Source organism: Chrysoperla carnea, chromosome 3, assembly GCF_905475395.1.
Source record: "Chrysoperla carnea chromosome 3, inChrCarn1.1, whole genome shotgun sequence".
Lineage (NCBI taxonomy): Eukaryota > Metazoa > Arthropoda > Insecta > Neuroptera > Chrysopidae > Chrysoperla > Chrysoperla carnea.
This window is the reverse complement of record NC_058339.1, coordinates 29,918,336-29,935,492: the sequence shown is the minus strand read 5'-3', so window position 1 is coordinate 29,935,492 and position 17,157 is coordinate 29,918,336. Positions and strand designations below refer to the sequence as shown.

The 17,157-nt window shown below is 28.3% G+C and overlaps 2 protein-coding genes across 3 annotated transcripts in view; one reads left to right on the top strand and one right to left on the bottom strand.

The window, feature by feature from the left end:
* Positions 1-8,554: 8,554 nt before the first annotated feature.
* Positions 8,555-17,157, bottom strand: part of LOC123295722 (probable serine/threonine-protein kinase DDB_G0282963) — a 31,061-nt gene continuing 22,458 nt past the window's right edge. Inside the window, exons 3-5 of the mRNA XM_044877154.1 lie at positions 10,300-11,243; positions 9,241-9,994; positions 8,555-8,869 (exon numbers count right to left, since the gene is read on the bottom strand). Of these exons, the coding sequence (XP_044733089.1) occupies positions 8,711-8,869; positions 9,241-9,994; positions 10,300-11,243 (1,857 nt within the window). The 3' untranslated portion in view covers positions 8,555-8,710. The remainder of the gene's footprint in view (positions 8,870-9,240; positions 9,995-10,299; positions 11,244-17,157) is intronic.
* On the top strand, positions 11,669-16,895 carry LOC123295723 (SLIT and NTRK-like protein 5). Of its 2 annotated transcripts, none has more exons than XM_044877155.1 (6): positions 11,669-11,758; positions 12,262-12,628; positions 13,419-13,645; positions 14,208-14,406; positions 14,994-15,172; positions 16,226-16,895. In XM_044877155.1, exons 1-6 carry the CDS (start codon positions 11,750-11,752, stop codon positions 16,880-16,882), a joined length of 1,638 nt encoding a protein of 545 aa, XP_044733090.1. In that variant the 5' UTR covers positions 11,669-11,749; the 3' UTR covers positions 16,883-16,895. The 2 variants fall into 2 exon arrangements, with proteins under 2 accessions (XP_044733090.1, XP_044733091.1); XM_044877156.1 differs by having other exon boundaries at positions 11,688-11,840.

Below are 17,157 nucleotides of genomic sequence, written 5' to 3'. Positions count from 1 at the left end.
ATTAATAAATAAATCAATCAACAATTTTAGCGTAACTTAGCTATTTATAAATTCATAACATGTAAACATCATAAACAATCATTTCAAACATTTTTCATCATCAATAGGAGAAATTTTGAATTAAAAAGCGCACCTGTAAAAAAAATGGGAATCTAAAAATAAAACAATTTCCAAATAATTTTTTGTTTGTTTTTTTTTTTTTGTATTTGTTAAGCATATTATTTTTTATACAAAATGTTTAACATCATCATCAATTCAATGTCAAGTGCTTTACATCATATTTAATAAAAAAATATTGAGTCGAAATCATTTTTCTTAGCATAATTTTCATTTTTTCATTACTAATTTAAAAAATTTGCTTTTGCATATTTTATAATCGAATATAAAAATATTTTCGAAGTACATTAATTAAATATTATTACTATTTATATTATTTAGGTTTAAATATACAATTAGTTTTTTTTTTATAAGAAAAATTCGTTGAAGCATTTTTTTAAATACAAAATTAGGTTTGATTGTTTTTTTTATTTTATAAGTTACACTTTCTATACACTTTTCTGAAGATTTCCCCCGAAATCAATCATAAACAATCGAAAAAAAATCTTTAAGAACATATTTAATAGTTTGTATCGTGCACAGTTGTAACATTTAGCGCCAAGACGGGCAAATCTTAAATTATTCTGAGAAGTTTTATGTCTCAATTTCACAGGCATTAAATTAAATATAGACCGGTGATATAAAATTTCTGTGTATTTTAATTATATTTCTTGTATGCATATGAAAAGCGTGGTTGCTACTCTGTAAAGCATCCGTTACATATTTTTTCTGTGATAAGAGACAGAATGGAAGGGGAGTTTAGATCCTTGTTTTATATACCTTCTACTGCTGAAAGTCGGTACACAATCAATTCTATTTCTTATAATGTGCTCAAGTTTATCTTATTATTAGTCAACTTTTTAATTTTTTAAATCTCAGACCATTTTTTGCCATTTTGTCGCTTGCTACTACAATAATGCATGAATAAACAACCATTTTTTTTTTTTAAATAACGTTCTTTGTTAGAAAAAAGAAGAAAGGATAAACTAATTATAAAAAATATTTTATCTTATTTCGAATTATTTTGTTATTTGGTTTTTATAAAAACAATTCTAAACATGACGGTTAAGTTCTTTATAACGTTACTAATGTATAGGATACTTAATGATTGTTCAAATAGTGTCCAAATCTCCAGCTTCCAGAGTGTAAAAATTGAAAATTTCTGTTTAAGGAGCGAAAAATCAATAAATAAAAAGATTTGAAGTTATATTTTTTACTAGATGAATCACTAAATCGGAATGAGGATAAAATTGATGTTAAAAAATCTATATCCATTCCTTGATTGATCTTTAAATATTTAAGAAGTAATATTACACATAAAGGAAGCAAAAGTAAAGAATGTCTGAGATCTCATGTTTAACATGAGATCTGAGACATTCTTTACTTGCTCCCGTGATGTGTATTCTATTTTCCCCGATGGGGACAGAAAGCGGCACCTTCGTTTTGCACAGCGGGACGAAAGTTGAGACTTTCTCTGCACGGAGGTGAGAAATAATATTTTTTGGATTCCAAATTAAATCATTAAGCATCAAATCGATTACATATTTAAGGATTGATTAAGTACCGCATTTTTAAAATTCCAATATGTACAAAATTTATGAATAAAAGACTATATAAAACTCAAAAAAAAGAAATTACATAAAAAAATTTAAAAAAATATATTTGTTAATAAATTTTTTTTAAAGCACCAAGTTTATTTTTGAATTTATATTAAAGGCATCAGCGCGGCGCAGCAGCACAAGACATTGTTTATTAAAGTTTTATTAATTTTTTTTTTAAATTTACACAACGTTATTCTGAGTATGTATAATTAATTTTCAATTTTTTTTTATTAAATTCGTCAGTCATTTTAAGCTCAGCTTAACAATAATACTATCAAAAAATTCAGAGAATCTCAAAATCTGTTTCTGTTTTTTTCATTTTTTTAAATAAGTACAATATTATATATATATATTTATATATAAAGACAATAATAAAATATAAAAAAATTTTTTATAAATAGTTGTTAATTTAAAAAATATAAAACAGTTAAGTCAAAAAAAGCTAAACATAACAAGATCACACCGTACATAATAAAATTATTGTTAATACGAAGACACATAACAGTATTTGAAGAATATCATTTTGGTAATAAGAATAAAAATTGTTAGACCTGAACATTTGAGAAAGTCGATCAGAAATATTCCCAATGGATAAATGCGACGCATCTAAAATTTTGTTTTATTGTCTAAAAATTACTCAGCTTCTTATTCCCTTATGGAGCTTCAGCTTCTTATTCGCCTAAAACAATATTTGAAGAAAACGTTGGCTTACATTTAATACTAGAAAACATTAGGAGAAAAAATATCCATTTATTTTTTTGTTAAGAAGACGAAGGGAAGCCTTTACAGGGCTAAGAAGACGCATAGAAATGTTACCACATGGAGTTCCGAGCAAGATTAGTATACTGAGTATATTGTATTTTTTTACAATCATCTGTCTGTCAATGCTAATAAACGAGAGGCCTTTACATTACATGAGTATCCAGATACTACAGATATTGGTTCAATAGTTTCAATGACATATAATACTTGAAACTCATGGCAAGATTTTAAATTATTGATTACACATTAATACTGTCATGTTTTTTACGTATTGCAACTGATATACAAAAAAAAAATTGAGTAATGTTTTAGTCCACATAATATCAAAAAATTTTTGCAATTAAAAAATACAGTTTTAGTAAATTTTATGTTGATTTAAAAAAATTCAATTAAAATATAAATAGTTTTTTTTTTCTTTTCAGCACATAAAAAATATTAATTAATAAAAAATAAAGCAATAATACAATTCATTATAAAATAGTAATAATAAAAATAACATTAAAAAGGAGATTTTTTTTAAGAAAAAAAAATACTGATTAGCAAAATATTTTAGCCGCCTGGGCAAAAAATTCAATACATTTTGTAATTTATTTTATATGGATATTATTTTAAAATATTTGATTTAGTACATTAAAATTTTAATTAAATTTGCGGATACATTTTTCGTAAATTTTCTTATAAATCAATAACATCGTTTGTCACCATATCCCAATTAAAATTTATTGAATTTAATGTCAATTTCTAACAATCAACGTATATTTAGTTTATTGACTCGGCGTCATTGATGCCGGGTTTCTAATACCCGATGATTTTTAAAACACACACAGTAGCTGCGGTCTTTGATCTCTTTGAGTGTATTAGCTATTATATTTAGAGTCACTGCAGTCACTCCATCTACGATGGAGGTTGCACGTCTGTAAAAAGCACACAAAGTTATACCCGACCACAATAGTAACGTAACATTTACATTTCAGTTTAATTTTATCAATTTTTTATGATTATATGCTCATTTTATAATAAATAAATGTTATAAATAATGTATTTCCCTAATATAGAAAACTAATATTGACATAAAATTGATTCATTCAGTGTACAATAATGAACATTGGTAAATTATACCCGGCCAAAACGGCTATATTCTGTTTGGATACCACAACGACGCCAGGTTAAATGACCAAAAACGTTAAATTGTTCATATTCATAATTGATGAAAATATTCAAACTCTTAGGTTTTAATTTAGATGTTAACCAGAGTTGCCAGGTTCTGACATTCCATTGATCAAAGCACAAGATAATGAATAATAATATATATTGAAGGATCTACGAACGACAGTGATCTAATAATTTTATATCAAAAATATTAAAATAATATCCACAAATATAAATAATTTTTTTAAACATTTTTTAATTTAATTTAAAAAAAAGTGTGCAAAAAATATCACTCTTGTTAATACTATTTAGAGAAAAAATTTCACTAAAAAAAAGACAAAATGACAGTCAAAATATATATAAAATGAGTGTGAAAGTGAGAAAGTAATATTAAAACATGAGAGCTACAATTTCAAAAAGCAATAATAATAATAATGATAATAATAATACACTTAAAAACTGAGTTATTATGTAAAAATACAATTTTTTTTTATAAATAATTAAGAGACAAAGAAAATAAAAATACAATTAAAAACTAATGGTAAAACTTACTTATCAATTATATTGTAAAAATATTAACTGGCTTATGATTTTTTTACTTTTATTATTTCTTTTAAATTTAATAATTTAATTAAAGAGTATCTTAAGGCTTCACTGGTCATGTGTTTTGTTAATACATTATACTTTTTAAAAAAAAGTGAATAATATTATGTCTTATATTAGAAACAGATCAACATAAATACTGTTATAAATTTTAAAATAAATTATTAACGAGATTATTAAGTATGACTTTACGGTTTTTTTCTCATTAACGATGAAAAAATTTGTGTTGATGAGTGATACACAGAACAAACAAAAAATCTATAAAATTTAGCTTTTAACTTTATAAAAACATTGGTGGCAATAATGTTTAATTTATAGTTACAACAAGCGAGTACTCGGCCCACTACTATACCGAAAAACATATAAAAACTCCTCTGTTGACATTAAAGCACTCCTGCTGTTCTTAAACAGCCCCAAATGGTTTATGGAGTAGTGGCCTTTGGTCTAAGTGTGTTCCATCGAAGAATAGCAAGGTTAACCTAACCTATCATTTCAAGGTTTCAATGCCTGACTTCGATACTGCCCAATGTCTACTATTTATTGCGAATTTTCCCTATAATTTGAGACTTTAATGGTTCAAAAAATGCTCTTATATACATTTGGTTAGATTTTATTGTTCTATGACCGAATCACTCAAATTGGTTATATTTCTAAAATTTTAGCTCCACCAAATAGAAAATTATTTTTACACAAAAAAGAATATTTATATGGTATATGCTTAACATATTAAAGTTGAATGGGCTACCATTAATAAAGAAAATTTGTTTTATCACATAAATAATACTATTTACAATAATTGAGTACATAAACACTATAATTCTAATAAAATGAATTTGTGAGTGTTTTTAATATAAGTTTTCTTTTATTTTTTTTTAAAATTAGCTTTAAATAAAGAGTATCTTCATCATTCGAGTATTAAGTAATAGAGAGCTTTCTACGTAGCTTCAATCATTACAATTCTGGATCACTATTTGATATAAGTTTCAACTGTTTAAAATAATTTTTCAACGAAATGTTTTGCTTAAATTTTTTATATCGACAACATTAATAATACTTAATTTTTTTACTGCGTGATACTCGTTTTGTATCGATCAGCATAAAACAATTCCTACCTTGAAGGCGCTGTTATTAATATTGATCATAGAATTAAAATGAAACCTTAATTCTACTTTTATGACAATAAACGACGACACTGATTAAGGGCATAATAATGCATGATCAATGGTAAACAAATGTTTACCGATAAACTGAGGAGTTTTGTCGCTCGTATTTACTATTTCAAAACGTCAGATGATTTAGCTTAATGTCGTTTAATATAAATTGATATCAAAAATTGTATTTCATATTAGTATTTAAATAGAAGAAAAACGATTTGTCTATTGCGTATTATAAGCTGTGTCGGCTTTAGTGTACGACCAGGCTAGCCGCCCACAGCGCCAAGTTCTACAGGTCGCTGTGCGCTTCAGCTCAACCATTTAATTTTAAGACTTATATCTATCGATATAAAGGAAAACGAAACTCAGCGTATTAACTTTTATAATAGCGTATTAACTAATGTAGATAATCAAAAACCTAAAAAAGCGCCAAATCCATGATTCGTCCGGGGGAGTCTAGATGGTTAAAGCCGACCGACCCTGATTAGAAGCGTATTATATTTACATTAATATTAATATTAGGGAATGCTGTCAATATAAAAAAATCAGATTTTATTTCAAAACGATAATTAAAAAAATATCAGGAGAAAATGAGATTTTTCAAATAAGTGATACGAAATGAGGTCAAAATCTTTTAGATGACCTTTACGAATTCCTTAACAACACTATCAAAAAAATTGATCACAATACAATCAATAAATAATCACAAAAATTCACTGGCAAAAATAAATATGGTAAAAAAAAGGTGGTATTAATCTCGAAAATATGAAATTGTTGCCTGTCTAATATAAGATATAATTTTTTTACGCAAATAATACACTAATTAAGTTTTGTTAACATCTTCCAATTTTTATACACTTACATACCTAACATACGAGACAGAGTGAGAAAGAGTATTGCCCTTTGTTTGAGTGTTAGATTAAACAACTTTAATTCAGATATTGAATTATTTGATTGAATTTATCAAGATGTATTATTCTTTCGATTCTATTTAAAAATAAATGCCATTAACATTAAATTAATTAATTTTCAATTAATGGTTGTCTGTACGTCTAAAACAAACGCGTTATTTACAATAATTGTATTTCGATTGAATACTTCGAAACTGATTTGTAAAATTTGATATTTTTTTTTACAAATTTTTAAATTTAATATTTTCAATAATCTTGTTATGGGTTCTATAAATATTTTAAAAAATGTCCACTTAGAAAACTATCTCTTGATATCAATTTCGGGCACGTGAAAAATCAAAGTACAAGAATTTCAAGCATATTAGTTGTTTTGATAAATTCAATCAAAGGAATCAATTCTTGAATCATAGTTGCTTGTTCCAAGCACTATTTTTTTTGAATATTTTAATATTCAGTGTAGCAAAATTTAAATTTTTATTATTAATTAATATTCAAAAATATCACGGTTTTAATTATTATTTTTCATATTAATTCTTTTTAAATATCATCAATTCGTAAAAAATATATATAAAACACAAATATTTATAATCTATATATATTTATTATATAAATAATTAAAAAATTTCAAATAGAAAGAGAGAGAGACGAAGGTATATATAGAGAGCATTGGTTATTTAAATTACGTATTATGTGTTAATATTTTAATGCCCTAAAAACAAAATTATTTAAAACAATACTGTTATCAATTGGTTATTACAAAAAAAATCAAAAACATAATTAATTATTATTGAGTGTTTTTTGTTTCTTTATTTAATTAATTATAAGTACGATTGCTTATTTTTATTGAATAGTTTCAATTCAATTTTATAAATGCAAAATCTTAATGAACGAGTCCTATCAGTATTTCAGTCTTTAGATAAGACAGGTTCAGTGTAGCAGTTAAAACAATACTTTTGTCGCTTTTTTGGTAACCAAAACGTATAATTTATGCATAAAAAATAGTGAACAATTTTGATAAATAAAATAAGTAGAATCGAATTGTCGTTAGAAAAAAGTAGGTTTATCCTTTATTTAATTATGACCCTAGATATAGAGTAGGCCTGTGCGCACGTTATGGTTTTTGGGGGCTAAATTCTCTCATTGAGAATCTCTTCAATTATCTCATTGAGAACCCCTTTCTTGGATAATTCCTGCTCACGGGCCTTGTATAGAGGATGTTTAACGTGTTTGAAGACGATAAATTATCCACAATATTAACATCAGTAAATTTAAAATCAATTTCAAAGATGGTACAGCGAAAATTGAAGTTTTTTTTCAATAAAAGGACTCGTTCATTATTTATTTAAGGTAATCTTCTTAAAGAATGTATTTGTGTTAATCTGAAACCGTAGAGTTATCTTACGTTCACTAATTACGTGTAAATTATTGTGCGTTTTTTCGTGTTGAGTGTAAATCAGTCTCTTTAAATGATTTATTACTAAAATGAATAAAATACAGATGCAATAGCTCTTTTAGTTCCTCATTTTCTAACCACTCTCTAATTTCTAAATTATTTTTATCTTTTCTCCTGTACTAGAGTGTCGTATTCGATTTTTATAGATTTTCTAGCCACAGTAATGCTAGGCCCAGAGAATTTGGGAAGCTGTTGTCAAGGTCGTTTCTAACAGTTTTTCCTCTACGAAATTTTTTCACAATCGAGGATTTCTCTTCTAGGTTCAAATAAGAATATCAAAATCTCCTTGAAATAGAAGCAAAGAAAAAAGTTGTTAGAATTGCTTCTTAAATTATCAACCGTTCGACAATGAATGTCTAATACTACAGCTGGCCCTAGATCTATGTTTACGTATACAAAAATTTTTCAAATTACGTATATAAAGCTTTAATTTCACAACTAAAAATTTCAAATTAGAAATTTTCATGAGTATTTGGTTTTTATTTTTACAGCTGCATACAACACAAATACAATCTTAAAAGAAACATGGACGGTAATACTTTTACGTTTTTTTTAAAGATAAATATTAGATAATGCATTTTAAAAATAATTAATTTGTTCGTTTTTTTACTAATTAAAGAGAGCCACGAGAGAATTTGTTCAACGATTAAATAATTAATTATTGCGTGTATTAAATATTAATATTTTGTATAAATATAAAAAATTCGATCACAAAGATATAAATATTATTATTAATTTTTTTTAAGAGTAAAATTATTTTTAACTTTTATTTTTTTTTTGAAAAATAATGGCAAATAATAAATATTGCGCATTTTTTGTAAGTAATTAAAAAAAAATTCGTATACTGGTTTTTCTTTAAGTGTGGTAATAAATTTCTGATTTTCTGGTGTTGACTCCGCTGTATCTCTCATCGTGTCCAACACCAGCTATCATCAATCTAATAATACTACCAAAATGGTTAACAAATGAAAATGTCATACGCTAATGAGATGATTCCGTGGTTATATGTGGTGTGGAAACCAAATTTAATGGTAATTCTGGGGAGATTTGATCATCTTCTTCACCATCATCGTCATCATCATTCATCTTATGAGCTGGTGGTGAATTGTTTATCTTCATTAAACTCGGATAATTATGTACCTAAAACATTTAATAACTATTTATTTTTGTATTTTGTGCGCAAGTCCATAGTAATGCGACAAATTAAGTATCAGTTGTCTCCAATTTTAAAATGAGAGCTGTTGTGTACGTGTAGTTCTTACATTTGAACATGAGGGCACCTCCTTGTCGTGCAGTTACTGGCGGATACCGGGGTTACGACACATACTCTTACTAAGTAACTACATACTGATAAACATGGTTGTTATCCTATATTATTAAGTTTAATAATTATTGTTTTATTAAACTAAACATAGCAGAAGCTTTGACCTCAAAGGAGTCGTTTCTGATGGTAGACACCTGGACAAAGTGATGGGAAACACTTTTAATTAAAATGGAGCATTTTTACTTACAGGTAGATGTGATGACGTTAATTTATTTTGTTCATTTTGTATGGTTAACATTAAATGCGGCTGTATATGTCGCCGTAACGCCGTCAACATTTGGTCTGTATCTGGTGATTTTTGTATAACAATATTATTTGTTGTTGATGCTGGTGATGTTGAAGATGTAGTTGTTGTCATTCGTTGTCGTTTACCCGATGAATTCACACTATTCTTTGGACGTCGTCTACGCGTGTGTATAGTATCACGACGCATTGCATGTGGGCGATCAACGCCATGTAATTTAAAATACAAACCACATGCATTACATACCATTTCACCACGCATATTACGACGCCATATGGTTGTGGTACGTGTACCACAATTACTACATGCTAGATCAACACGACGTGCATTTGATACGTCCGTGTTATTATTATTATTACTATTATTTGTTATTAAATTATTACTGGCTATTATTTCTGTTTTATTATTTCCTTTGGCAAAACGATAATTACACCATGCTTGTGCATAGTTTATATCTGTTTCTGAATCACCACCAACTCCACCTATTCCGGTGTTACCACCGTCATGGCAAGGACTCAGTGATGATAAATTTATTGTATTGTTTTCTGGTGTTGTTGTATACTGATATCGGTCTTCGGTCGGTGCTTTTGTTGGGAAATATTGTTTACGTCGTGCAGATGAACCTTTTAATTCACGTTTTATTGAAAGATTTAATGTGTTCGGTGTATCTTTCTCAGATTTTATACCAATTGAATCACTAAAGCAAAGAAAAAACAGTATTATTATTGTAAAATTCATGTAATAAATTAAGAACCTAAAGGCCTAAGTTATAAAGTAATGGATTGTCGGGATATAAATAATGCTCCGAGACTGGGTGAGATGTTTATAGGAGTAAATCATCTTTAAGCATTTCAACAGAATTGTAATCCATAAGAACTGTTGTTTCTAAGGCAAGCAAACACTTTTTAATGACCTTAAAATCGTCAAGAATCTTAAAACTTACGTTATCAAGAGAAGATATTAATAAAAAAAAAAATAGAAAAAACAAACATAGTTGCTTACCCATTTGAATTCAAATTCGAATGAAACGTATTATCATTATTGGTTGCATCTGAAGGTGCTGGCGTAATCGTCATACCCAAATTACGACACGCAATTAAACGACGTAACAATTGACCAGCTTCACCTAGATTTTCTGGTGGTGAAATTGATTTAGATGATGTATCTCCACCACCAACAATAATACCACCACCAGATAAGGCACGCCATAGTTCAGGACTTGAATTTTTTGGATTATTATTATATGAAGAAGAATGTGTTCGATGATGATATTGTTTTGGTGATGGCGGACTACTTTCTGTTGTATCCGAATCATCTTCGTTCTTTACCCGTGACATATCAACTTCTAAACGTTCTGGATCTGAACTATTACTATAATCACTAAGTGCATCCATTGATTCACCACGTTTTAAATTTGAATAGTGATGTATCTCTGGCATACATGTTAGTGTTTCTGGTGGTTTTGATAAATCAACACCGGTATCAGTATCACTTGGTGATTGTGCTGAATGTATTATCGGTGTTGATACAATTACTGTATGGTGTTGTTGATGAGGTAGATGGTTATTTTCTTCGATTTCATCGGTTTGGTTATTTTCAATCAGTTCTTGTTTGATTACTGGTGTTATAGTTAAGATTGGTTTTTGTTCGTCGTCATCATCTTCTTGGGGATGATGTCGTTCTGTTGAGGTTGCGGGTGATGGTGGTGAACGTGGTTGCTGTGATGATGACGTTATGACGGTATTATGCTGTGTTCCAACAGTTGAAGTCACTGATAAATCTGTTGGAGTTGGTGAACTAGGTGGTTGTGGTGATGACGTATGTGGTTGACTATTACTATTACTGTAATGTGCTGGTGACATTGAACACGGTGACATAAATGCTGAAGGTGATAATGGTGGTAACATTACGGAAATATCACTGTCAGTACACATGTTTGGTATTTTCTGAAACAACGATTTAATAAAATAAATTAGTGAAATTAGAAATTAATTTACTCTAACTCTAATAGACCGATATCTAGCTCAAAGAATTGATTAGATAAAGAAAATTGTTTCGCAGAAGGAGAATTTTTCGCAGATCGTAGGAAGACTGTTTGGAGATCAAGAGAATGACACTTTGTATTAAGATTCCTTAGACGCCTTTGGAGTTCAATGGGGATAATCAAGAAGATCAACAAAAAGGAATTGTCCACGCTTAAATATATTTAGGTTTAAATGGTCTATAATTTATTAATAACTCTGTGACAAAGATCGATCGACTGAATTCAATTTATTCCCGCCAAAAGGCATATTTAAAATTTTATATAAGTAAATAATAATTATAAATTGTTTACTTTTCAACTGATAAAATGATAAAGATTGATTAAACACAAAAATAAAATATGGACACATTATTGGTATCTTTAGTAATATTTTTGATTATGTAATGCATTATTGGAATTCTTGCAACAATGAATTTGGTAAAAACAAAGAGAATTTTTTTATATAAATTATTCGAGCTAAGGAGTTCGTTACATTTTACATACACAAATTTTACTTATCGTAAGTATTGTTCAAATTTTCATTCAGTAGTTCATAGTCCATGTCATTAAAAAAATGTTACAAATTCCTTAGCTAAAGTATTTATATCAAAATTTTCTAAATCCATTATTATATCTAATGAAATTGCACACTTCATAAAATAAAAACGTTTGTTTAATTAATCTCAGTTCAAATCGAATTTAACTGATTGGATAATGAAAATTTCAAATTACCGACGAATATGAAGTGCACAATTTCACCAGTCGTGAAAAATGAGCATCTAAGTGTTAGTAGTACCTAAGTACTATAAGTTACTGCTCCTGGCATCTAGTGTCGAAAATGGAAACAAATATATGGTTACATTTTTGGGAATGAACCATTTTCTAATTTTAAGTAACTGAAGAGTATTTAAATAATTAACTTATATAATTTTTTTTTTAAGGGTATATTATATTTTTCAATGATTATTACAATAATAAAATGTGCTACCATAAACAAAGATGACATATGTAAATTTTGTAAATGTGTTAAGCCGAATGAGCAAGTGGTTCTTATGGATTGTACATTGAAAAATTTAACAACAACACCAGCAAATTTATGGCCATCACAAAATAATGAAACAAAAATAACATTTATAACAGTGAATTTATCTCATAATAAATTTGTTAAATTAGGGAAATTACCAGCAACAGATATTGAAAGTGTTCACGTTTCGTTATCAAATTGTATGATACGAGAAATTGAACGATGTGCCTTTGCACCAATACCAAATATAGAATATTTAGATTTGAGTTGGAATCAATTAAATGGTAAGTTAAAAGAAATTATTTTTTATCTTAAATGCGACACATTGTATAAACAAATCCATCTTTTCTTGCAAAGCATCCTTTGACATGTAGTTTCTATAGCAGTCGAAAGTTATTACGTCACTACGTGCTATTTCCCTATCTTTCTATATTTAAATCCTTCATATTTTGATAGTTTTTGATGTAATCCAAAAATTGATTTCACACGATGTTTTAGCTCAATGACGAACGTCGACAATAAAAGGCAATAAAAAAATTTTAATTCACAAAATTAGATTTCTCTAGATTTTTCCAATTCTATAGCCGACATTTTAATTATTGGTATTATTTTAACTGAAAATTAACGCGAATATAATTGACTAAAACAGAGATATCGTTGTGAGATTTGTTTAAATTTAATGCATTTTGTTTTAAAAACATACAGACATTTTTTGAGAGTATTGTGGGATCAAATTTATTTTTTATGTGAAATTATAATTAATGAAATGATTGATTAATTTAACTGTCATTGACAAAATTAAATTTTATAATCAATTTTATTTTTATTAATGAATAAGAAAGAACGTGTGAAAAAAATTAACATATACTATATAATTTAGAATTTGAACCCTAAGGGCCGGTGTTTGTATCCGTTTATATAACGTACAATATTTTTTTGTGTACACGGCAATTCACCAATTTTTTTATTTAAATTATATAGTTGCGTAAACTATATCTTCCAAAAGATTAACGACTTAGTTATATGAACAAACTGCCGTATATTAATATTAATATTTATAATTGTTCTTTTAAGGAGATGCATTACGTCCAAGTGTATTCCAAGGTAAATTTAATATAATGGAATATGATCCATTGAATAAATTGGAAGGATTAGATCTATCACATAATAACATACATGCACTAAGGGATAAAACATTTGATCATATACCAAATTTAAAAAATTTGTACATCAGTCATAATCCACTAAAAGTATTTGGTTTAACAACTCTTGCTGCAATATCAATGACACCATATTTACGTGTAAGTCTAATCCAATATTAAAGAAAATAGTAAATTTCAGGTGTCGCAATTTCGTAAGCACTATTGTATACGATTCGATATTTTTTTTGATTTGTTATTCAATTATGTGGAATGATATCTCACATTGAATCGGTTAGTAGCCGAGTTTGTTACGGCGTCTTAACTTGCTTTAACTACTGGCTATCATTTTTGTCGTTATAACTGGTTTTAACTACCTCGCGTTTCGCTAAGATCGATGGTTGATTCAAATTCTCAATGTAAATATCCGAAAAGTTGAAATAATACGTGATGGTACGTGGGGTAGCGCTCTTTTTCTTAATGATGAATGCATATTTGAAATTTTGTGAGTGGCTGCCTTTTGACGAATCTACCAAACTTTCTTTTTACGACTTTTTTCGTAAATGAAAAAAATCGTAGATAGAAAGTTTGGGAGATTCGCCAAAAGGAAGCCACTCACAAAGTTTCAAGTATATATCGATCATTTAAAAAAAGGCTGCTGTCTCGTGGGCTAAAAAAGACCGGTTTACTATTATTTAGTCTACAATTTTTTTCTGGAATTTAGATTTTAGATTTATCATCAACAAATTTAGAACATATTAGTGACGAAGCATTCGCAGTATTCAAAGAATTAACAGTGTTAATATTATCAAATAATCACTTAAAAAATGTGCCAGATAGTTTAACATATGCCAGTGATAGTCTAAGAAAATTAGATTTTAGCGGAAATGCCGTGCAAGAATTTAATGATGATTCATTTTTTGGTGAGTATTTATTTATTTATTCATTTATTTTTCTTATAAATATCGTCTTATCTAATTTTATTTTTGAGTATTTATTATTGATAATAACATCATCATCTTTATATTCAATGTTATTAGCAACAAACACTTGTAAATAATAATTAGTATTCTGTAGGTAAAAACAAGAGCCATCAATTTATTTTTATTAATTCATAAGTAAAGCATGTTTCGTGTTTGAATATTCATCACGCTAAGTTAATTATTAAGGAACTAACTAACTTTAAAATTAATTTTATAAGTTACAGAAATTCGATTTTCTCTCTTAATATATAAAATAAAGTCGGGTTAGTTAAACCATTTATAACTCAAGAATGGCTCGGCCAGTTTTAATGAGCTCGGATTTGTTGGACCATCATCCCGAATTGCAGAATAATTACTAAAAAGCCCCCTTCCCCCGACAAAGGTTGGGGGGATCATTTTAAAAATTCTTTCCCCTAAAAAATAAATGAACATTTTTTATCAAAAAATCAATATGAGATTATGAGCGATGTTTTGCGTTGAGTTTAATTTGATTTGCTTCGTAATGGGTCTTGTATTCCTTTTTTCAGGTTTAAAAAGTTTAACCCATTTAAATATAAGTTGTATGGAAAATTTAAAAACAATTCATTCAGGTACATTTCAATGGTTGGAAAATTTGAATGCTCTGCATATTTCACATAATCCACAATTAACTCACATCGATAAGGACGCATTTGGTGAATTAAAATTAAAATGGCCTATTTCCGAAGTAAGTATTACACTTTCAATTTCTACAACTTTTTCTTCGAGACTATACAAGGTAGAAGGTTATTATTTTGTTGATAATAAGTAATTTAAAAATTCAAATCTCCTCGAAAAAAACGTAACGACCTGCGCAGATAACTTGAGCTATCTTCGTTATTTAATAACGTAAATGGATACATTCATTAAAAACGGGTACTACTTCATTTTCAAACCTTAGTGGGATCTCTGAGCTTCGGGGCCCTGGTGCACTGCACCATCTGGCCCTATGGTAGCTACGTCACTGTTTAGAGGTTACTTTTTTTTTGTAAAATTATTAAGGCTTTAACTTTGGTCAAGTTAAGATAACTTTGAGTAAGTTTATTGATCCTAATTTCATACTAACTCGATTCGGTAATATTAAGGGGGTTGAAACGAATGCCAAAATTTGTTAATAAAATAAAAATTGCATAAATAAGACCAAAAAAAGTTTTTGAGGAAAATTATATTGTTTTTTGTGTACATATTTTGGGATTCTACGTATTTTGTAACTTTGTATACATATTACAAAATTCTTGATAATATAAAAAATTTTTTCTGGGAAAGTTTATAGCCCAGTCTAATCAGGGATTATCCTCGGAATAGCTGAATTTTCATACATTGCTTTATTTTGGCGTTCTAAAACTTGTCTCAAAAGTTTCATAAAATCCCGTGTCTGAATCGTAAGTTATTCAAGGTCAAAGAAATCAGTAAACCGATTTTCCCCACAGGTTTCAAACAATTCCGTGTCGAATGGCAAAAACCGCATCTTTCTAGCATGTCTAGAAGTTCCTTAGATTTTGTATAGATTAGTTAGTGAATCAGCTTCAGTTATGGCACAATGTTCCTCTATCTCAAAACAGAATTTAACATCATTGGAGCATTAGAAACTGTGATAATAGCGAAAAAATTGATTTTTTTGATCTTTGACCTCGTGACGAAGCAGACAAGACATTTTATGCGACTTTTGAGACAACTTTCAGCTTATTATCTTTCATTCTGAGGTTGATCCCATTTCTATACCATTGTATATTTTTTTCAGTTATACATAAACAACAACTCATTACATCAAGTCTCAACACAATTAGCCGTTTGGGAGAAAATCGTTCAGCTAGATTTATCCGATAATCCATGGCGTTGTGATTGTCAATTATATCACGTAATCAAAAAGATTAAAATCAAATATCGTGAACGTAACCAAAAATTTCCAGTATGCTCTGAACCAACATATTTAAGTGGCATATCATTATATAACATGCCGACAAAAATATGCAATAAACCCAAATTAAATAGTACATTGGATGAAATATTTGATACATTATTTAACGATGATGATAATACTGATGATGTTACGTCATCAGTGACATCATCAAATCGGAATCGTAATGTAGGAGCATCAACAACAACATTGCGCAGTGGACGTAATATAAAAATATCAAAATTTGTTTGGGGTTTATTAGCATGTTGTGTAATTATTTTATTAATTTCATTAATTGCAATTGGTTGTAAAATATACTTGAAATCGAAACAACAATCAGAACAGTTTGATAGATTTAAACCGATACGGTATCATCATACGAAAACATCGGATACGGTTACGACTGCAGCGGTTAATGAAGAACAACCTCGACAGGAAGATCAACAAAATCCAGAAGTTATTTCAGATATTGATGAAGATGATAAAGATATTAATAAATAATTTATGAAAAATATGAACCCATACTTGTGTTTAATTGGTTATTTTCACAGTAGCATTTTATAAAGAGATTTCCATTAAGAGTGTCCGAACTTTAAAATATAGTCGACGATATGAGCCAATGAAAATCACGTGGTGTACAGTAAGTAACTCGAACTGAAATTTCATTTTGAGCGTGATACTTGTGCGTGAATGGGCTTGCGCACAAGTATCACGCTCATTTGCCAGACTAGTCAACTGATGGCAGTTGATTGGCTAGCGCCACTGACACTACAATT

Excerpts from the sequence above, each read along its gene's own strand:
- LOC123295723 (XM_044877155.1), top strand. Across the intron at positions 12,629-13,418 it reads GAGTTGGAATCAATTAAATG|GAGATGCATTACGTCCAAGT; the intron begins GTAAGTTAAAAG and ends TGTTCTTTTAAG. Across the intron at positions 13,646-14,207 it reads CAATGACACCATATTTACGT|ATTTTAGATTTATCATCAAC; the intron begins GTAAGTCTAATC and ends TCTGGAATTTAG.